The sequence below is a fragment of the Corylus avellana genome, chromosome ca7 (genome assembly GCF_901000735.1).
Source record: "Corylus avellana chromosome ca7, CavTom2PMs-1.0".
Lineage (NCBI taxonomy): Eukaryota > Viridiplantae > Streptophyta > Magnoliopsida > Fagales > Betulaceae > Corylus > Corylus avellana.
Window position 1 is genome coordinate 23,413,170 of NC_081547.1, and position 22,490 is coordinate 23,435,659.

General features: G+C 35.8%; 3 protein-coding genes across 4 annotated transcripts; all 3 read right to left on the reverse strand.

The window, feature by feature from the left end:
- Positions 1 to 1,991: 1,991 nt before the first annotated feature.
- Positions 1,992 to 5,914, reverse strand: LOC132187753 (subtilisin-like protease SBT1.1). 2 transcript variants are annotated; one of them, XM_059602173.1, is made up of 4 exons: positions 5,851 to 5,914; positions 4,407 to 5,151; positions 2,944 to 3,734; positions 1,992 to 2,860 (listed from the first exon to the last, which is right to left on the reverse strand). In XM_059602173.1, the coding sequence occupies exons 2-4, from the start codon at positions 5,144 to 5,146 to the stop codon at positions 2,094 to 2,096; spliced, it is 2,298 nt and encodes a 765-aa protein (XP_059458156.1). In that variant the 5' UTR covers positions 5,147 to 5,151; positions 5,851 to 5,914; the 3' UTR covers positions 1,992 to 2,093. The 2 variants fall into 2 exon arrangements, with proteins under 2 accessions (XP_059458156.1, XP_059458155.1); XM_059602172.1 differs by lacking the exon at positions 5,851 to 5,914 and adding an exon at positions 5,582 to 5,680.
- Positions 5,915 to 9,952: 4,038 nt separating this feature from the next.
- Positions 9,953 to 14,599, reverse strand: LOC132188020 (subtilisin-like protease SBT4.14). Its single transcript, XM_059602440.1, has 11 exons — positions 14,510 to 14,599; positions 14,327 to 14,424; positions 14,114 to 14,208; positions 13,866 to 14,009; positions 13,647 to 13,752; positions 12,800 to 13,313; positions 12,103 to 12,200; positions 11,797 to 12,021; positions 11,586 to 11,700; positions 11,255 to 11,468; positions 9,953 to 10,488 (listed from the first exon to the last, which is right to left on the reverse strand). Exons 1-11 carry the CDS (start codon positions 14,597 to 14,599, stop codon positions 9,953 to 9,955), a joined length of 2,235 nt encoding a protein of 744 aa, XP_059458423.1.
- A 982-nt stretch (positions 14,600 to 15,581) lies between these two features.
- Positions 15,582 to 22,325, reverse strand: LOC132187652 (subtilisin-like protease SBT4.14). Its single transcript, XM_059602040.1, has 11 exons — positions 22,263 to 22,325; positions 21,904 to 22,001; positions 21,640 to 21,737; positions 21,350 to 21,493; positions 21,145 to 21,250; positions 19,044 to 19,557; positions 18,770 to 18,867; positions 18,455 to 18,622; positions 17,811 to 17,922; positions 17,081 to 17,294; positions 15,582 to 16,341 (listed from the first exon to the last, which is right to left on the reverse strand). The coding sequence occupies exons 2-11, from the start codon at positions 21,981 to 21,983 to the stop codon at positions 15,761 to 15,763; spliced, it is 2,115 nt and encodes a 704-aa protein (XP_059458023.1). The 5' UTR covers positions 21,984 to 22,001; positions 22,263 to 22,325; the 3' UTR covers positions 15,582 to 15,760.
- Between the last annotated feature and the right edge of the window lie 165 nt (positions 22,326 to 22,490).

Genomic DNA, 22,490 nt, shown 5'->3' on the forward strand with positions numbered 1-22,490 from the left:
AAGTTTCATTTTTAAGCTTTTGTCAAAAGTGCATTTAGACTATTTTTAAGTTTTTTGGACCCTTAAAAATGTTTTTTATTTTTTTACCAAACGAGTATTTTTTTATTCAAACGGACTTTTTGAGTATCAAAAGCACTTTTAGTCCCCTTAAACGCAATCGCAAACAAGTCCTAAATATCAAACTGTCTAAATATTTATCTACTTTAACTAAATATTCTATTTTATTGATGAAACCAACTTCTGAACTCTTTGCATTAAAAATATACTTCAATTGAGAGGAAAAAAGAAATATGAAAGAGAAAGAATAATAAAAAATAAATAACTTTCACTTTTGGACTCTTTACATTTAGGTAACATTACCACAAGAATTCAATTAACATTGAGTAGATAGTTTGTTAAATAGACTTTTTTGTGAGTTTTTTTTTTTCAAATTTTTAGAGAAAAATTAAATTTGAAGAGTTCAATTGGAATGCTCTTAGTGAGTCTTCAACATTTAACATTTTTTTTTTTTTGCATCAAATTTGATTAAAAATCACTCTTTATAACTTTCAATTCTTCTTTCATTTTTTCCCACATCACAATATAATTGATGTTGATGTAACGTATTAATGGATTTAGTCAATTTTTCTAACGACTTATATATTTATTGCTTTCCCCCCAAAAGAGTCTTTAATCACTTATTGAATCCTACAAGTTATTTGTCAGAATCTCAAAGCATGGAATTGAGCGGTTGTTACAGTATTCTGGGTAAATAATTCTGAGTAGCAGGTACCTACAAAAAAAAAAAAAAAAAAAAAATAATAATAATAATAATAATTTAAAGGCAAAAGGTCAAAAAACCTTCGAGAAGTTTGAAATTGTGATTAGATTGACAAATGACGATTATGCTAATCAAATTAAGACAACTCATCTTGCGCCTCAAAATTTGGTGGCAACTTATTATTATTATTATTATTTTAATATGGTATGGTTGATGGCTAATTTTTTGCTATCAACCCACATACTACAAGCACGTCAAATCAACAGGGTCAAACTTGAATGTCATTTTTTTTTTTTAATTTCATTTTCTGGTTGCTTGACCAACTAACTAGCATGTGTATTTTTCATTTTTTAAAGGAAAAAATATACTTTACTCCCTAAATTTTGAGGCAATTTTTAATTCGACTTTTAATGTTTTAATTTTGGCAATATACTTCCCAAACTTTTAAATTTTTGCAATTTGACCAATTGTATCCCAAACTTTCCATATTGCCCATAATTTGACCAATTATATCCCAAATTTTCTTTCACTTTTGCCCTCATTTCAGACCAAGAAAATGATGCTTATACCCTCTTGAACATATTAACTTTATTTGTAGTGAGGGCAAATGTGGAAGAAAAAAATTTAAAATGGCACATGAATTGCACATGAACGTTGATCGTCAATTTTAACCTCTTTGGCTGACGAAATGGGGTTTTTTGTCATAAGATGATAGTTTGATGGGGTCAGGTGTCATAGTTGGTAGTTCATGAGGGGAAAGTGCCAAGGCACTCTAGTTCATGGGGGCAAAAGGTAATTACCTCAAAAATAAAAAATAAATAAAAAAATTCGGGGTGGCTCTTTGGCCATCTGGCCATTTTTGCACCCCCAAAGTTGTTTTTTTTTTTTTTAAATAAAAATTTTATATTAAAAAAAAAAATTAGGGGCAATATGAGAATTTTGAGATAACATTGGTCGAATTGCAAAAATTTGGAAGTTTGGGGAGGGGGGTGCATTGTCAAAATTGAAACTTTTGAGGTCGAATTGAAAAACGCTCTAAACTTTGGGAGGAAAAGTGTAATTTTCCTTTTTTTTTTTTTTTTAAATAAGAAACACTTAAGAGAGTAATTTTTCTTCAGTTTTTGGCAATTTCTTGATTTTTCTTAAATTTGTATAAGAGTTGTGATTTTTGACCATTATTTAAACTTCCATAAGGATTTCTCTGCACTAAACACATAATAACATGTTCATACAATTTCAACACAAAGCTTTTGGTGAATTTCACCAAGCTCTTCTTGTTTATTTCTTCTTCAAATACTTCCCTTCCAGCTTAAAAGCTCTTCTAATTTCAAAATCATTGCCAAGTTACTGCTATTGGACTTCTCACAGTATACAACTCAGACATCCAAATCAAAGACCCAAAAGAAAACTTGGTAGAAATTTTTTTCCCACCTAATGCAGTAAACCTCACACTGTAACTTAACTTCTCACCCAAGTTTCCAAAAGTTAAGCTCCTTGGCTCAACAGTAACTGATAATCCAACTGGTTCATCCACTTTCACCACATATGTACTCCTTGGGGTCCCAACATTTGTCACTGTCCTCTTGTATGCCACACTTACTTTCCTGGCATTTTCATCCAAAATCACAGCAAAAGAAGGGTAATTCAGGTTGCCTGCAGGCTCAAAAACTGCTTTGTTAGGACAAGTGAAATTCCCCCTTGACAGCAAAGCTATCTGAGAAGAGGTATAATTGAGGCTGCACAAATAATTAAGGTAGTCCTTGGATGAGATGTCGTAGATTAGCCCTGGATTAGCAGCACTTTGTGGATCAACATGGCCTGAACCAAATGCAAAAGGTGTTGCCGGTGCAGAGGTGTTAGAGCCAACATCTGCTATTGGACCCCGTTTGTTGTCTACTGTGTAAGCTGTTGTCATTAGAGCAGATTTGATTGCTGCAGATGACCAACGTTTGTGTACAGATTTGAGCAGAGCAGCTAAGCCACTGACATGAGGACAAGACATGGAAGTCCCTGAAATTATGTTGAACATGACACTTCTTTTGTCGGTGTTGAGCAAGGATGGGCTAGTCTTTGGCGGCCAAGCAGCCAATATGTTCACGCCTGTATTAAAATATAAATTAAATGATTAATTTCAGCCATTTGTATTAACTTAAATTTTTTTAGATAAATGTTGATTTAACAACCTGGTGCAGTCACGTCAGGCTTGATCACATCCGGTCCAACCAAGCTTGGCCCTCGAGACGAAAATGCCGCCATTGCTGGTGCGGTGTTGCCGTAAACCATTCCTTTGAATGTCACCGACGCGGTTGGGGTTTTCGCCGAGCCGACATAGTTCTTGACGGCTTTACCTGCAGAAGCACCTAAAGAAGTGGCTGGCAAAATGTGGGGGTCAGCAAAAAGCTCCTCACCTTCATCTTCAGTGTTGAGTAACAGCATTCCAGCACCTCCTGCCTTTTTCACTTGCTCTCCCTTTTGTGTCCGGCTATTTATTCCTCGCTCGCAAACAACAATCTTTCCCTTCACAAGCTTTGGCGATAGGGAGCCATCAAGACAAAGATTTGCTCCTATGCCACCTGCAGTGCTTGCATATACAAGTGGCAGCTGCTTAGTCCGCTCGCCAGAGTATAAAGATGACCCTTCAAAAGTTTTCCCATTTCCAAGCTTCACTTTTGTTGGAAAGCTTCTGTCGATGTAGCTTGCAGCAACGGTCATGATCCATGGTGCCGTATTGCCCACAGAAGAGCTAAAAGGGCCTGAATTGCCCGCGGAGCAAGAAACAAAAACCCCTTTTTGGACTGCCCCAAATGAGGCTATTGCAACATTGTCACTATAATATGGCCTGGAGATTCCTCCTAAAGAGAGTGACAGGACATCGACTCCATCAGCAACAGCACGGTCCATGGCGGCCAATATATCAGAATTGGCGCAACCTGCCGTCCAGCACGCTTTATAAGCCGCAACTCTTGACGTATATCTGTTAAAGTATTGATTAAATAATTAAATTTTTTATTTTTTATCAACTTATATAAACTTTTATGATAAGTGGCGATTTTGTAAGAATTTGAGAATTTATTACTCCTAATGTTATAAGGTTATGTAATACTAATCCTATTAAACTGTTGGTTAATTAAGAGGATTGGTTTCCATCTTTCTTTGATAGGAAGTTGAGTTATAAGTGAATAAAGAAAACCATTTTCCTAGTGTTTAGGCTTTCATATCAAGATTTTAAGAACGTTTAGGCTTTCATATCAAAATTTAATCAAAATTAAATGATTAAATTTCATCCGCTTAAACTTTTAAGATAAGTAATGGTTTTGAAATAATTTATTAGACTCTTAATGTTATAAGGTTATTCAATACTAATATCATTAAATTGTTGGTTAATTAAGAGAAGTGGTTTCCATTTGAATTAAAGCTTCTTTGATGGAAAGTTGAGTTATAAGTGATTAAAGGAAACCGTTATTTGTCTACCCTATAAATATATGTACAATATTCATCGGACATTAGTTTTGTGTATCTTAAAAGGATTAAGCGAGAGAAGCCGATTTCTAATGATATGTCGATTTATCATACAAGTTTAACATGCATGATAATCACGTCATGAGTTCGAACGTTAACTAATATAAACAGTGTGATTTAACAGTACCTCATTCCGCTGGCGACACCCTTTGCGACGCCGAAGAGGCTTGCGCTGTGCACGAGATTTCCGGCAGCAGTTGAAGCAGTGTGTGTCCCGTGGCCTTCAGAGTCCCGAGGGGATCGATAATCCAGAGTCTCATTGATTCTTCCAGCAAAGGCCTCGTACCCTTTGAAGAAGGCTCTTGCACCAATTAGTTTCTTGTTACAGCTTGACCGAGAGAAGTTTGTGCCTTTCTCACAAACGCCTTTCCAACGAGAGGGCACTTTGGGCATGCCGGAATCCTTGAAACTGACATGTTCCGGCCAGATTCCGGTGTCGACAATGCCTATGATCACATCTGAAGCCAAGCTGGAAGCGCTCCAGAGTCCTCTGCCGGGTTGCAGGCCAAGAAACAGAGGGGTGTGAGTGGTGTGGAGGCTTAGCATTTCGTCAGGAATGGCGGAGAGAAAGCCGTTGAGTTTTTTTAAGGATTCGAGCTGTTTGGTTGAGAGCTGGGCGGCAAAACCAGAAATGGTGGTCTCATAGATATAAAGAAGCTCGAGGGGTGACACTTGCTCATCTTCATATGAGTTTTCAGACATGGAATCAATCACAACTTCGTACCATTTTCTGGCATTTCCAGGAGTATCATCTGACGCTGTGATTTTGGTCTTGTCCATGTGGATTATGTATGTCTGTTTCCCCACTGAAGCAACTGAGCTTGCTGCCATGAAGGCTAGCAGAAGCAAGCATGTCCATAACATCATGATGACTGTAAAACATAAAAATAAATAAATAAAAGGTCTAAGAGTATGCTTATTGGTGAATAATTTAATAACTATACATTTAAAATCTCTTCATGCATGTGAATTGCAGTATATATTTTAAAAAATAAAAATAAAAATGGAAAATAGCTTACTCATTTTGTTGGTGTCTTCGGCATGTTCTTAATTTAGATTTGCAATGAATTTAAAACTATATGATAGATATATAGATGTAATATTACCAAAACATCAAGCATTGTTGTTTAATTATGAGAAATGATAAAAATCATTCTCTCAACTATCTCCGTATAGTGAACGAGTGAATTTACCATTTAATTTTTATGGAATCTATACGAGTCCACAAATCCAATGGTAGATCTATTAGATTTGTAAAACAATATAATTGAAAGATGGTTGAGAGAATGACGTGTAACATGCCTCTTTAATTATTGTCCATCACCCACTCCCTCCCTCCTTCCCCCAAAAAAAGTCTCGGTTTGGGCCCAATTCCAGTTAAAACTAGACCAGTTGAGATTCTTGTTATGGGATACGTGCCCCTAATTCCGACATGTCAAATTTCAAATGGAATTGGATCCAAGCTAAGAAAAAAAAAAAATCCACGAAAAAAAGAAAAGCATAGAGAGAGCTGCAGGTTAGGTAAATAAAATGAAAAAGAATGCATAGAGATCGAGAGAGTTGGTGTATACCTTCTTCCTTGCACAACCAATGAGAATGAGAACTAAAATGTAGGATGAGTGATAATCCATTAGAAAGAGGTTCTTTTATAGGCAAAATCAAACAAGAAATTTAACTACAAAAAAATTGGGTTTTAGTGACTTCAATTTGATGACATGTCGGCCAAAAACGTCACTAATTGGATGGTGACGTGGGTCGCGGGGCATTAATTGAGCACATAAAGATAGAAAGAATCTTTCCCACTTTTTCTTCCCCTTCAAAAGTACACGTTTTCAATTGGATTAAAGCATCGCCATGATTGTTTCACCTTCTCCATCCAAAAAAAAAAAAAGGGACCAAAGCAAGAGGAGGGAAAGCTCGAGAAGACTAAGAAGCGTAAGCAACAATCCAACATTGTACCAAGGGAATTTTAGGGTATGTTAATGTGTTTTGAATAGTGTTTTTTGCTTTTAGTTTGAAAAAGTGTTTTAATATGATATAAATGAGAAAAAAGCTTTTTAGACGGGGTGTATTTTGTTTTTAAAAGTTTTTCTAGTAGAGTCTATAATTGAGAAAATGTTTTCTATGTGCTGCACTTACTTATTTTGAGAAACCCAAATAAATATAGTGCCCAACTAGTTAAAACTTTTTAAAAAAATGAATTAAGAGAAAAAAAAAAAAAATGTCAGCCAAGATGGCTGCGCGACCACCCTAATCAGAATAGGGGTGACTGCACAGCCACCCCGACAAGTACAAGCATAGGCGAAGCCACATGAGGGTGAGAGATCGAGGGTGTTTTGCCACCTCTGACCCTTCTAAAATTTAAATAGCCTCAAAAGAGTAATGTTAGAAGTCCTCTTTATGTCTTTTTTGTGTCTCTTAAAAACTGATGCGAGTTTTAAAATTATTATTGAATCAAAATCTAATAATAATTTATCATAAATTCAATAATAATTTTAAAAGTCACATTATTTTTGAATGATACAAGAAGGAGATGGGGATGGCGTCTGGCATTACTTGCCTACGAATAATTTCACTTCTAACTTTTATTGCCCACCTTTAAACAAAAGAAGAAAAAGTGCCTCTATTTTAAATATTAGTTATGATGAAATCCTCAACAAACTTATCAATGCATGAGACAAGCAATAACAGTATACCCAAAAGGCAAACATGTGCTTGTGCCGGGTCTTTGTTGGGCATTTTGTTGTTTTTCTGTTGTTATTTTTAAGTGTATTTTAATTTTATTGATGTCATGTTTTTTTGGTTTTGGTGGTTATTAATCTCCCTGTGTCTTTGAGTTCCGTCTTTGCTGTGGAGATTTTTGAAACCGGTACTCTTTCCTCTTCATCGGATCCAGATGGAATTTTGGTGCTCATCTAATATTAGATGATTAATCATCGACATCCGTTTGGTTGTCATCTCAGTTGCTTGCTAGTAAGGGTTTGGGAAGAGTTGAGGGACTTTCAAGGTTTGTGCCCCTTCCCATGCCCCTCAGCTTTGCCGTAATACTGTCTTCAATGGCCCTTCAAAGAGGATCGGGCCAATTTTTGACCAATTTTCTACTATTTGATTTTGCCCCTGTAAACCAAAATTTCGATTCCACCACTGAATAATAGGATGGCCGTGTGACCACCCCCACTACTTGGAGTGGCCCTAAGGCTATGGCCGCCCTAATTATATAATTTTTTTAAATAATAAGTTAGATCTTACATCTATAAAAGTTAACAGTGCCTGTTTTGTCAAAATGTTCTTATAACAAAAGAAGAAGACATATTTATAAAAAGGGTTTTGTTTCTAAGATTGTTTCTTAATTAATGTTTTTTTCTTGCAAACAGAAAACCAAAACACAATCAGGGTGTGCTTGTTAAAGGGTTTTGATCCGATACTATAGTAAAAATTGATTGTTGTAAAAAAAAAAGAGTAAGAATGGGTTTTTTGAAAAAGTAAAAAAGTAAGAATGTTTGGTATAGAAAAATGAAAATTTTTTGTTTTGTAATGATTTTTTTATTTTAATAATAATAAAAAATAATTGATGTGACGTAAAAAGTAAGAAAATGTTGAAAAAATGAAAAAAGAAAGAGAAAAAGAGTGAGATGACTAGTATTGAATCAAAATCGTTTAGCAAATAGGGCCTCAAGCATGTCCATGATGCCGTACGACGTCCCGTAAAACTAGTTGGAATTAATGTAGCATCTCAATATATAACTAGGAAGTTGGTCTATCGGAGAATATTTAGTTAATTAGTTCTATTGATTGGACGAAGTTTTAGTACGTTTGGATTTTTTATTGTTCTGCAAATATTAATTTCATGGTTACAACTCTTACACTAATTTGCTTCTTTCACATTACATATTTACACAAAGATGAACAAGAGAGAGAGAAGATAAGATGAAAGAGAAGAGGCCAGAATGAGCACCCCACCAACTACAACTTTAATCATGACTAGTCATTATTCGAGGCGTGGGTTTGGCAGAGAATGAATTTAATTTGTATATATGTAACTCTCAATTTCCGTCCACCTTTTGTTTGATGCCTATATATATATACAGACACACATCTAAGCTTTCATTCCAAGGGAAATAGTACTCAAATACTATGTTTTTTACTTCATTTCTTAAGCGAATGAGCTGGTTCAACTGTTATTGAAAGCCACGAAGCTTATTCGTCATCCACAGTTGATTTTATCTTTCCTTTGAAGGCTGGTCTTCTTTGAAGCCTGTCAATGATTAATTTCATTGAGGGGTATCTTAGATGCTTGTCCATGAAGCAAGGTTACGTGGTCCTGCTCTAGGGCTTAACAAAATCATGTGGTCCGAGCCTGGCCAAGACTAGAAGATGAAGTAGCCAAGTCTGTAAAAAATCTCACAGGCTAACATAGATGAATGCATGAGAACTTACTTAATTAAGTAGAGTGAATAACAAGAAATTCATTGGCTAGAGCACTTCCAATGGCCTAAGTATTTCCTCCTTTTTTTGGCCAAAATGACTAAACAAAAATCCTTAAAAAGCCAGCCCATCAGATTAGTCATTTAAAATGCAAAATGCGTCGTGATGCATTAATTTTTGTTCCATTTGTAAACAGTAACGTGACATTGTACTCAAATTTATCTTTTGTTTATTATTTCTCTCTCCCTCGATCTCTTTTTTTCCACGCTTTTCTCCTTCATTTTCAATATTTATCTCGAGTTGTTGTGAACAGTTTCAGATCAATGATTCATAGTCATGTTGTGGTTGGCATGGTTGTAAGCTGTTTCTCTTCTAGTATCGAGTTGTTTTAATTTGCTATTGAGATAGAATGGATTGATTGGCATCCGAAAGATCGAGGCAATTAAGGACAATTTAAATTCAATGACAAATTCTCTCAAACCTGAGGGGGATGATGGAGACCAAATAGCCAATACCTTCATGCAAAGCTCATTCGACCAAGTCCACGAGATGTTGCTCAGTACTAATTCTTGAGTGCTTCATTTCAGTCGAATTATGTTTGATTGAGAATGCAATGTTTTGTCGTGTTCTAGCAAACTTAATGTTTGTTCGACTAAGATCACAAAAATGTAATTTAATAATTTATATTTTTAAGACAACGACCTTAGTTCTATTTAAGCTCAATAGGGACAACTTGGCCGCTAGACTTCAGTATTTTTATCAATTTTTCAATAATAATTAAAAAAAAAAAAAACTCCATGGAGATTTTTTTTTTTCTCAATTTTTCGGCCCGCAGACTCCATGGACAATATAATGAGTGATGCTACATACTACACCTTCATCACATTAGGTTGATATAGCCGTGCTCATCAAAGGCCGATCCAATGACTGATGAGTATATATTGTCATATTAGCCCAGCAACACGGGGGTAGTTTGAGCATTACTCAAATCTAATTATTGTACTTATCTACCATTTATGCTTATCTCCATAGAGTCAATTGAGCCAATAAAAGAGAATAAGTGAACCAAATTGGATAAATTAATGAAGTGAAGCTTAGAACATAATTAAGAAATACAATGTACATAAGCGTACAAGCATGTACGTAGACATGCCCCTACTGCTATATAGCACACTATGTCGGCATCGAAGCACCAATCTTCACACGCCGACCGTTAGATTCATTCCCGTTTTTCATATTACCGTTATTTCATGGACTATAAATGACAACTGGGCTCCTTACAATGTTGCGGGAACTTTTCCATACAAGTGAACCAGAAACCATTTGCAAGCTTGGCATTGCCTTGGCTCTCACGACAACCCTGTAGCGTAGCGTCTGATTGACGGCAGTGAAGGAGAGACTCGAGGGGTTCACAGTGATTTCAACTCCTTTGGGAGCTCTAATGGTGGCGTTGTAGACGGATTGAGCAGCGCCGACATTGGTGACTACTCTCTGGAAAACACCTGTTGTTGTCTGTTGCTTGGCTTGCAAGCTAAGATGTATGGTTGGATAGTTGAGATCATCGTAGCCAATTCCACGACGGAATTTTGTACAGTTTACGGATTTTGAACCGAATAGAACTGCCAAAGAGGATGAATTATAGCCCTCGTGGCATAAGAACCGGATGTAAAGGAGTTCACCCATGTCATAAACTAAGCCGGGGTTGGTAGCTCGAATTGGATTCACTTGACCGGCACCATATGCAAATTCTCCATGTTTGGTCACTCTCTGGCTCATAGGAGTCGCTTCACAAATAGATCGATGCAATTAGTGTCAATTAACCATGAAGAAATTGTTTGTCCTCATGGAGGGTCCAACTGTAAATTTGATTATTCATGAGACAGTTTTGAAATTGTGTTTGAGGGGCCTAAAATTACGTTTAACACTCAAAAAGTCCGTTTAAAGAAAAAAGTAATCATTTGATAAAAAAATTAAAAGTGTTTTAAGAGTTCAAAAAGCTCAAAAATGGTCAAAAACGCATTTTTATCAAAAGCTTAAAAATGAAGCTTTTGCCAAACAAATTTTTTTGACTAAAAAGTTCTATTTCTCAAACGCAATCCCAAACATGCTCTTATAAGTTAAAAAAAAAAAAAAAAAAAAAAAAAAGCTTTTTTAAATGAAGTTTTTATCAAAAGTGAGTTTTTTTTTTTTCTTTTCTTTTTTAGAGTAAAAAAAATTACTTTTTAAACTTTTTACGAAACAGACTAACTTTTGTTTGGCACGACTTTTTAAGTGCTCTCTAACACAATTTCGAACAGGCTCTAAGTGACTTATCACTCGAGCCAATCCCTTAGAGTTAAAGCCGAGATTTTTTGAAGCACACAAAGCTTTGGAGTATGCTTAAAATAAAAGACACTGAATATTTTTTTAGTTTTTTATAATTTTTAAGAATCATAAACCCTAAACCCTAAATTCCAAAGATCTAGTTAGAGCGAAACCCCAAACACTCCGATTATTAATTACCAAAAAAAAAAAAAAAACTTGTAATTAAGGAGAGGGTAAAATTTTTACCTGTGGTAATGAGGGCAGATTTGATAGCAGCTGGACTCCAATTTGGATGGAATGACTTGACATAGCCTGCTGCTCCGGCGACGTGAGGGCATGCCATTGAAGTCCCAGACAAGAGGGAAAACTTGGAAAATTGGGTGTCACCTTTCAAGCCGGTGAGCGACTTCAAAGGGGTGAAAGCTGCCAGAATATTAACACCGGGTGCTGCAATATCGGGCTGTACCACCACAACATATCGGCTTTGTTAATTAGGTTTAATATATACGTACACATCATGAAAGCCATGCAGAAAGCAGGAAAAAAGGTTTTGTGCTTAATTAGTTTGAAATATTACTTTGAGAACACGCTTTGTTCCGGAATTTGGGCCTCGAGATGAAAAATCAGCAATAAAAGGAGAAGGCTCCAATTTTATTTCGTGGGTCTTGCCTATCACTCCTGATGATGATGATCTACATTGCACAAGAAATTCAATTAATTACTTAATTAAGCAGTCTAGGCTAGGAACTATAATATATGTGTGTATGTATATATATTTATATATATACCTTGTCAAATTTATGTAATTATCTATGATTTGGCCAATGGTGCCATTCACAATGGTTGCAGGGGACATGAAAATTGGGTTGGAATCCCAGGTATCATTACTTTGAAGTATAACTCCAGCACTGCCAATTCCGGTTAGATAAGAATCAGTACCCCATTCTCCTAATTTGCAGGAAATGATCCTTCCCTTCGCCTTAGCAGGGTTTAATGAGCCTGACAAGCAAAACCTGTACAATATATATGATGAAAAATGTTACTTTTGTTTTTGTGAAAAATTCCCACTTGAACAAAGGGAATTAATTAAGTACCTAGCATCTTCCTTGGTTGAAGGGTCAAGGGCCACATCTTCCCCTCTAACAAGAGGGTATAATGCCTTCTTTGGACTGAATGTGTTCACGCCAATCCCCTGGACATTTCACATATTATACTACTAGAATATTAATTAAATCATCAAATTCATCTATTTTTAGCTATTGACTTAAGCTTTTGAGATATATAAGTGATGATTTAATATGGTATAAGAGTCACATGTCCTAAGTTCGAACAATATTGTCGATCTATATCATTTACTCCCTATTATTTCAATTAAATATTTCACAATTTATTTATTTTTGGAAAAAGTGATGGTTTAACAATGACAATCTCATGCGCCAGTTAGTGTCCTCCTGCCGCCCTCCCTACATAGTTGTTGCTGTTTTGTGGGGTATTTTTGGGCTAGCTTTATGTCTCCCAGTACTTGAGGAGATTTTTGCTCCGAACTTCATGTTGGTGCCACCTACCATTGGCATATCCCTTCCGATCGACCTCTATCAATGCCTTCTTGTTGTGGGGGTTCAAGAAGGCCGGGTTAAGGAGCCTTTCGAAGTTCGTAACCCTTCTTGTGTTGTTTTCTTGAGTACTTCGATGCTAATCGCCTTAGCTGGCGACCATTATTGCTTAGGAAAAGAGTATATATATAGCCAAAAGAAATTTACAAGGCATGCATATAAAAATATAAAAACTTACTATGACGCTCTTTCCATTTCCCAAACGAACATCGCTCCTAAACGCCCTATCAATGCCACTAGCTGCCACGGTTAGAATCCAAGGTGCATGATTCGACACAGTACCTAAACTTGGTCCACTATTTCCAGCTGAGGCCACAGTGAGGATTCCCTTCTTCATGGCATGAAATGAACCGATTGCTATTGAGTCAACGTCGTAACCCACAAATATTCCACCAATAGAAATCGATATAATGTCCACACCATCATTTATAGCAGCTTCAAAACCAGCAAGCAAGTCCATATCCGAGCACCCAAAGGTGTCCCAGCAGACCTTGTACATGGCCACCCTAGCTGAGGGCACTGCACCACGTGCAGTGCCTTCGGCGAGCCCATAGAGGCTTGCATTTTGAACTAGGCTGCCGACCGCTGTTGACGATGTGTGGGTCCCGTGCCCTTGCACATCGACCGGAGAAATTATGTCCCCCGGATTCTCTAGGCGATCGAGCTTGAAGTACTTTGCACCTATCAGCTTGCTTCAGGTTCCCAAACAGAAACAACAGCAACAAATGTTATTTAGAAAACTATTATACGATTGAGATGACGTTGTAATTAGGAAAAAGATACTCAAACTTTTCTAATTAGAAAGAATCATATAATCATTAAAATCTAAGTCCACAAGATCTAAAATCATTAAAAATATCTAAGTTCACAAGATCTTAAAAATTTCTGCGATCATTTCTGAAAATAAAATAACTTTTGGAGTTGAATTTTAATGTGTTTCTCAGGTGAAAATGAATCGATTGAGCTTCATATTGGTAGGTGCATGAAAAAAGAAGAAAAAGAAAAGAAAATGGACACGATTTTACTTGTTGCATCCTGAGAAATTAGCGTAGCGGCGACAATTTCCTTTCCATCTTGCGGGTGGAGGACCAAGGCCGTCATCCTTAAAGCTCTCAGCATGTGGAGAAATCCCTGGCATGCACGAAGTTTGATCATTTGTAATTTGTTAATAAATAAAAAACGATAATTTAAAATAATTTAAAATTAATATATATATATATATATATATATAAAAATCCAAGAACCTGTATCCAATAGGCCCACAATTATATCGCTCTCTATTTTCAAGTTCCTTCTTGCATTTAAAGGTAACCCAACGAAGTCCCATGACTTGGTAGTTTGTAGCTGGTGATACCTATTCGGCATCACATGTAGCACCTCGTTCCTATCTGAATTCACAACAAAAACTCTCTTCATATAAATCCCATATATATAATTTCAATCAAAATAATAATTGAGGAACATATATATATATGGCTTCACAATAATATACCCAATAGCTTTTGCGCTTCATCTTTTGTTAGATGTGCAGCAAATGCATTGAAGCTCGTGTAACTGTAGACCATGGACTTCCTGGCATCAACAATGCTGTTCCATGCATGCAAACCCATTAAATCTCAAAAAATAAATAAAAAAAATATCATGTTCATATATATATATATATGTGTGTGTATGTGTGTGTGTATATAAAAGCCAACCTACGTACCTTCCTTTGACAGACGAGAGGACATTTAGATTAATGTTTCTTTGAACTCTAGAGTCTGCGGACACGGGACCATTTTGCAGGAAAGCAATGTAGTATTCCTGTACAATAAATTCGATTATTGCATGAAAATAAAGCATAATTAATTAATGAGAAGACAAATAAAACATGCACGCAAGCACGTACCTTTTTCTCAACTCCAATTTGACCGACAACACCACCTATCAAGACCAAGAGAAGAGGAAGAAGAAGCCGATGATATTTCGCCCCCGACATATATATGTTTCAATAATATATAATATTGTCTTCTTCCTTTTCCTCCTCTTCTTCTCCGTATCTACTAATCTCACGCAGGGTGATATATAACGAGCATGACACCCTGTATTGCTTCACAAGAAAAGAAAAGCAGTTCGATTGAGGATAAAAACAGCCTTGTCTCCTTTAACATTTCAACCCCGGTTCCTCAGGTTTTCGGTTGGAAAAACCAGGAAAAGGAAGATAACAGAATTTCTGGTTGTCTTTCGCTTTATATTCAATGTACTTATACTTAGGCTTTGCTTCTTTTGGATAAACTTTGTTCAGCATTCCCATCCCCTATCTTTGTCTGTTTCATAATTCTGTTAAGGAAAAATCCATGCGAAGATTTAGGTAGGCCTAAGACCGTAAATGAATTAATAAAACTACCCGTGAACTCGCTCGACCTCGATTTAATTGTTAAACAGGCTGTTTATGAATACAAAACAAGGCTCAATTATTAAAATTATTCATATTTGTATAAAACTCAGCTTGTCTGGATTAACGTTCATAAACACATTAGCCAATTGATCAACAAATGCAATAGGACAAAGACATAGACTGCCCTCCAAGAGATGGTGACACACAAAATGGCTGTCAATCCCAATGCTGATATCCTTATGATGATATAAGGATTGTCATACCATAACAAGTATGGTCATCCCCACATCACATAAGTCCCATGGCAGGTAAATAACCTCCATGGAGATTACTAAAAAGTGAAATGATATAATTAACCCTTCGCCAAGAGTTATATTATACTCTATAAATAAAGTGAGAATCAAAAAGTTACATTCGTTCGTTTTTTCTAACAACATTCTCTGACTTCTTTCTCTTTGTCCTCTATAACATTTCCACCATAATGGGAGACTTTCAAAGATCTTAGTTTATTGTATATATAATTCTACAAATTAGTATACTTATGTTCCAATTATAGTTAATTGGGCAAATAGATCAGAAAAAGTTGATTAAAATGGAGAAATTAATCAAAAGTAGCTTAGAATTACATAGTTCCGAATTGCAATATACATAAGCATACAAGATCCCAATTTGATTCGATTAGAAAGACAAAAGACAAAAAACAAAACAAAAAATAAAACAAAACAAAAAAAATGATAGACATGCCTCTATGAGTACGTACTGTTAGATTGGACCTCTTTCTTTGTTTCCCGTTTTCATATTACCATTTTCTGGACTATAAATGACAATAGGGCTCCTTACGATTTTGCGGGAACTTTTCCATACAAGTGAGCCTGAAACCATTTGCATGCTTGCCATTGCCTTCGCCCTCACGACAACCCTGTAGCACAGCTTCTGATTGACGCGAGTGAAGACGAGACTCATGGGCTTCACAGTGATGTCAACTCCTCTGGGAGCTCTAATGGTGGCATTGTAGACGGATGGAGCAGCACCGACATTGGTGACTACTCTCTGGAAAACACCTGTTGTTATCTGTAGCTTGCTTTTCAAGCTAAGATGCATGGTTGGATAGTTGAGATCGTCGTAGCCAATTCCAGGAAGGAATTTTGAACAATCTATGGATTTTGAACCGACGAGGACTGCCAAAGAGGATGAATTATACCCCTCGTGGCATAGGAACTGGGTGTAAAGCATTTCGCCCATGTCATAAATTAAGCCAGGGCTCACGGCTCGAGTTGGATTCACTTGACCAGCACCATATGCAAATTCTCCTTCTGTATTCACCCTCCGGCTCATAGAATTTGCTTCACAATTAAATCGATGCAAGTGTCAGCCATGAAGAAGATAAGCATTATGGGCAAGTAGAGAAGAACCTTATAAGAAATGGATACAAATCAATCTTTTGAAGCACACAAAGCTTTGAAGTATGATTAAAACAGGAGTCTAACCCCAAATGGTTTGGCTCAAGTGATAAGTCACTTTGCTAATTTGGTGCCACATGAAGCATTAGAGCATCTCTATTGAGCTCTTTAAATTTGGCTTTTTTAAAAAAAATTAAAAAAGCTCACAAAAAGAGTAATTTAACACGCTCTCTACTCTATTTCAAATTTAATTTTGATCAACGAGGCTATCTAAATACCAAGTGCAAAAAGTAAAAGTTATTTAGTTTTTTAATCTTATATATTCATTTTCCTTCTCTCTCTCATTATATATTCATTTTTAATCTTATATAAGAAAATAATAATATGTAACTAAAGTAGAAGAAGATATAATGAGTTTGATATTTGATTCATTTTAATAGTGACTTTTCAAATTTTAAAAAGTGAGTTTTTCTCTTCAAATTTAACTTTTATTTGAACACCTCAATATGAATGCTCTTAGGTCTAAAGTTCAACCTCCTTCGGTACAAACAAATCCTTGGGGTCACGCTCGTGGGCGAAAGCCTGAGCTTTACTTGACCCATGTAGAGGGGCTCGTGCACGGGAATCTAGTACTCCGTTAAAAGAAAAAAGAAAAAAAAAAAGACAATCTTATCCTTTTTACTTGTGGTGATAAGAGCAGACTTGATTGCAGCTGGACTCCATTTTGGGTGGAATGACTTAACATAGGCTGCTGCTCCGGCGACGTGAGGACATGCCATGGAAGTCCCAGACATGAGGGTAAATTTGGAAAATTGGGTGTCACCTTTCAAGCCGGTGAGCGACTTCAAAGGGGTGTAAGCTGCAAGGATGTTAACACCGGGTGCTGCAATATCAGGCTGTTCCACCAAAAGATGTGGGTGTTAGGTTTTATACGTCAAAGCCATGCAACAAGGAAAATGTTTTCTACTTTATATTAGGGATAACTTCAGTTAGGACCTATGAGTTACTACAAGTTTTGAGAAAACTCTCCAAATTTCAAAAACTCTCAATTTCACTCCATAAACTTTCAATTGGATGCAATTGACCTCATTCATCAATTTTTATCGTTAAACCCTAATGGAAACCAATAAAAAAACCAAATTACCCTTCAATTTTTTGTTTTAGTTTTAATTTTCAATTGGAAATTAAGTGTAAAATTTGAATTTTATAAAAGTTTCAGGGGTATAAAAGTCATTTATCACTTTTAACGTCCAAAAACTGGCGGAGGGGGTAGATTGCATCAAATTAAAAGTTCAATTTGTGAGATTGCGAGGTTTCGAAATTTAGAGATGTCTTTTCAAATTACATAATAGTTGAGAAGTCATTTGTGAAGTTTTCTCAATATATTATGAATGAAAAAGTAAAATCTATACCTTGAGAACACGTTGTGATCCGGAACTTGGACCACGAGATGAAAATGTAGCTACAAATGGAGCAGGCAGTTTTTTTATTTCTTGGGTCTTATGTATAACTCCTGATGATGATCTACATTGCACAAGAAAGTCAATCAAGTTAAAGCTTCTTTAAAATCATTTATAAAGCTAATTTCAGCTAGTAAGTAAATAATGTGGGACTTAACACACATGCATGAGTGTCTTTATAAACCACTTATTTTCATGCAATGTTCCAGTACCACATGACATTACTAGATGGTTCTGATATCATTTGTAACGACTTAAGAAAAGCGTTAGCCACATTTGCAATATCACCCCAAAACGACAAGTCAATTTGGAGTTTCCCTAAAATCACTTATAAAGCAAAGTTTCACCTAATAAGTATGTAATATGAAACTTAGCACCCATGAGTACTGTTTATAAACTACTCACTATATGTAGGTTACTCATCTATTCTAATATGAGACCACGGTGTGACATTAACAAAAGTTTCTCCACAATCTTTTTCTAATAAATGTTGAATTAATTGTAACAAGCATGAACATATATATATATATATATATACACACACACACACAAAAGAAGGCATTCACTATATATAACCAGCCAAAAACTATGATTACCTTGTGGAATGTATGTAATTATCTACGATTTCACCAAGGGTGCCATTCACAATGGTTCCCGGGGCCATGAAAATTGGGGCAGAATCGAAAAAGAAATTATCACTTGCAAGTATAGTGCCAACACCGCCAATTTCTCTGACAACAGAATCAATTCCCCATTGTCCTAATCTGCAGTAAACAAGCCTTCCCTTTACCTTAGCAGGATCTAATGAGTTTTCCAAGCAAAACCTGTACAAAATGAAAATGTTTGTTTTGTTTTTGTGATCAAAACTTTTCACTTATAATTGCTTCTCTATGAACAAAGAAAATTAGTACCTAGCATCCTCCTTGGTTGAAGGGTTACGCGCCACATCTTCCCCACTAACAAGAGGATATAATGCCTGCTTTGGATTGAATGTGCTCACCCCAACCCCCTGCATAACCAAAAAGGAAATTTACAAGGCATATCAAATTAGAAACTCCTAGGCTAGCCGATTTTTACACGACGTGCAAATTTAGCATGAACCTAATATGAAATTAACTGGTTAGAGTTAAGGAGTTTGACTCGTTTAATTAAATGAATTGAGTTGTGGTTGATCTTTATACTTACTGAGATGGTCTTTCCATTTCCCAAACGAACATTGCTCCTAAACGCCCTATCAATGCCGCTAGCTGCCACGGTTAGAACCCAAGGTGCATGATTCATCACAGTACCCAGACTTGGTCCAGAATTTCCAGCCGAGGCCACAGTGAGAATTCCCTTCTTCATGGCATGAAACGCACCGATTGATATAGAGTCAACGGCATAGTTAATATATCCTCCACCAATAGAAATCGATATAACGTCCACACCATCATGTATAGCAGCTTCAAAAGCAGCAAGTATGTCCATATCCGAGCACCCATAGCTGGCCCAACAAACCTTGTACATGGCCACCCTAGCCGACGGCACTGCGCCTCGTGCGGTGCCTTGGGCGAGCCCAAAGAGGCTTGCATTTCTAACGAGGTTGCCGGCGAAGGTTGACGATGTGTGGGTCCCGTGACCTTGCACATCAACCGGAGAAAAAATGTCGTTCGGATCCGATACGTTGTCGAGCTTGAAGTACCTTGCACCTATTAGTTTCCTTCAAGTACCCAAATATAAATTAATAATATTGTTTTAGGTTATATGAATGTGATGACATTATAGTGAAAATTAGTTATTAATTTTATTTTTATATGCTTTGCTTATTCAAATATTGATTTTTATTGTCACGTTAGCCTAATTATATATATGACAGTTGTTCTACTAAGTAGCATTATTATATCTAGGCAATGTGAGATGATTGAAATTGCAACTTCTACTGAACTTGTGCTGATGAAATAGTTGATTGAGACGTAATTTTGTAACACTAATTACCAAAAATCATGTTCAAAAAAAGTTCATCGATCTTTGGCCAGCACTCTCAAGATTAATAGTTTTGAAAATTTGTTGAAAATGACACGCTTTCTGGAAATGTGAGAATGTGTTTTGATGTTTTCCATGTTTCAAAATGCATGGTGATGAAAATGACCCAATTAATGACAAGTTTTTATGTTTTGGCTGGTTTTCTTGCTTGCTTACCAAAAAAGGAAAAATGCCTCTGTCGTTTCCCAAATCATAGATGTAGCCAACAAATTTACGATAGAGATAATTTGGTGGTGTTTGATAATTAGTCTTTTTAATTAAGAGGGTTTTTTTTTTTTTTTTGGTGAAAAACCGTGGCATAAAGATGAAATGAGTTTGGAGTATTTTGTGAGTGTTTTATGAGTAAAGTTGTTTGTTAATGTTTTGACTTTTTTGAATAAAACTAAATCGATTTTCAAAGAAGATATAGAGTGACTTTTGATCCGATTGGGATCCCTAGCAATAGCTGGGGAATTGCCTATTATTATTATTTTTTTTTTTTTGAAATCCTGGCCATTGAATCTCATCTAAGGGTCTACAAGCCACCACGTGTCCCATTAATTAAAAAAATATATATTTTATTATTTAAATTGTGAAAATAAAATATAAAACAAAATAAAAAAATATGAGATGGCCGGCCACCCCAGCTGAGCCATGGGGGTGGCCGGAGCCATCCCATGGCCCCAGGAGGTGGTTCGGCCACCCCTTAGGGCCAAAACCCATAAATTAAATTTTTTGATTTGGCCCTAAGGGGTGGCTTTGGCCTCCCCCAACCAGTCCTTGGGGGTGGCATATTTTATTATTATTATTTTTTATATTTTATTTTAAAATTTTAAATAATAAAAATATTATTTTTTAATTAGTAGGACACGTGGCAACTTGTAGACCCTTGGATGAGACTCAATGGCAAAAAAATTTTAAAAAATTGATGGGCAATTTCTCAGTTATTGCTGGGGATCCCGATCCCTTTTGATCAGTGTTATATATACCAATGCATAAATTCCCGAGGGTGTAATCTAAATGCATACACAAACTTTCCTAATTAGAAAGAAATATAATCATTAAAATCCAAGTCCACAAGATCTAAAATCATGACAAATTCGTTTAATTTATATGAAATGAAAACTCTTGGGTTGATCATTTCTGAAAGTGAATAATTTTTAGAGTCGAATTTAATTTATTATCTTTTTCAGGTGAAAATGAATCGATTAATGAACTTCATATTGGTAATTGAATAAAAAATAATAATAAAGAAAAAGGAAAAGGAAAATGGACACGATTTTACTTGTTGCATCCTGAGAAATTAGCGAAGTGGGCACAAGTTCCTTTCCATTTTGCAGGTGGAGGACCAAACCCATCATCCTTAAAGCTTTCAGACTGTGGAGTAATCCCTGGCACGAAATTTGATCGTATTTATTTACAAAAAAATAAGTACGATAAAAACAAATTAAACTGAAATAAATAAATAAATAATTAAAAAATCCAAGCACCTGTATCAAATAGACCCACAATTATATCCCTTTCCATTTTCAAGTTTCTTCTAGCGGTTAAAGGTAATCCAATGAAGTCCCATGACTTGGTAGTTTGTAGCTTGTGATACCGATTCGGCATCACATGTACCACCCTGTCCATGCCTGCAGAATTCACACCAAAATTTAAAACTCGATCAGTTTATATAATTAATCCCATATATATATATATATATATATATATATATATATAATTTCAATGAAAATAATAATAATTGAGGAACATATATTAAACATATATCTTCACATACCCAATAACTTTTGGGCTTCATCTTGAGATAGCTTTGCTGCAAATGCATTGAAGCCCTTTGTGTAGCTGTAGACCATGGACTCCTGAGCATCTTGAAGGCTGTTCCATGATACTCATTAAGCCACAGTAAATAAACATATAATCTTGTGTTTGTGCTGAAAACTGCATATATAGTTTCATGATCAAATATATATATATATATATATATATATATATATAGGCATATGTGTGTGCAAAGAGATGAGAAAGGGAGGAGCCAACCAACCTTCCTTTCACAGAAGAGAGGATATCTAGATTCATGTTTTTCTGATCTGCAGTGGCTGTGAACAAGGGATCATGTTGCATGAAAGCAATGTAGAAGTCCTGTATACAACTTAAGATTACGTACGGCATAGAAATAAATCTTGAATTATTTGTCTCTTAAGCTATTATAACTCTTGTCTTAATACTCCTCCGCAAATCCAACGGTAGATCACATACGTTGAAATTTGATCTTGAACTCTTAAATTCTTTATTTTTTGAGTTATTATAACTATTGTCTCAATAATAAACATGACAAACTAGAATTAATTAATTAATGATCAAGAAAACAAATAAAACATATGTATATATATATATACAAACCGTTTGCTCATCATCTCCAATTGCACCAGCAAGATCACCTATCAAGACCAAGAGAAGAGGAAGAAGAAGAAGAAAGGTGTGGATATATTTTGTAGCTCCCGACATGCTTATTACAATAATATTATGGAGGTTTGAGGTTGCTACATATATATAACGATCGAGAACGACACAACCTGTATTGCTTCACAAGAAAGAACAACCTTGCAGTTAACTTCTTCAACTCCAATT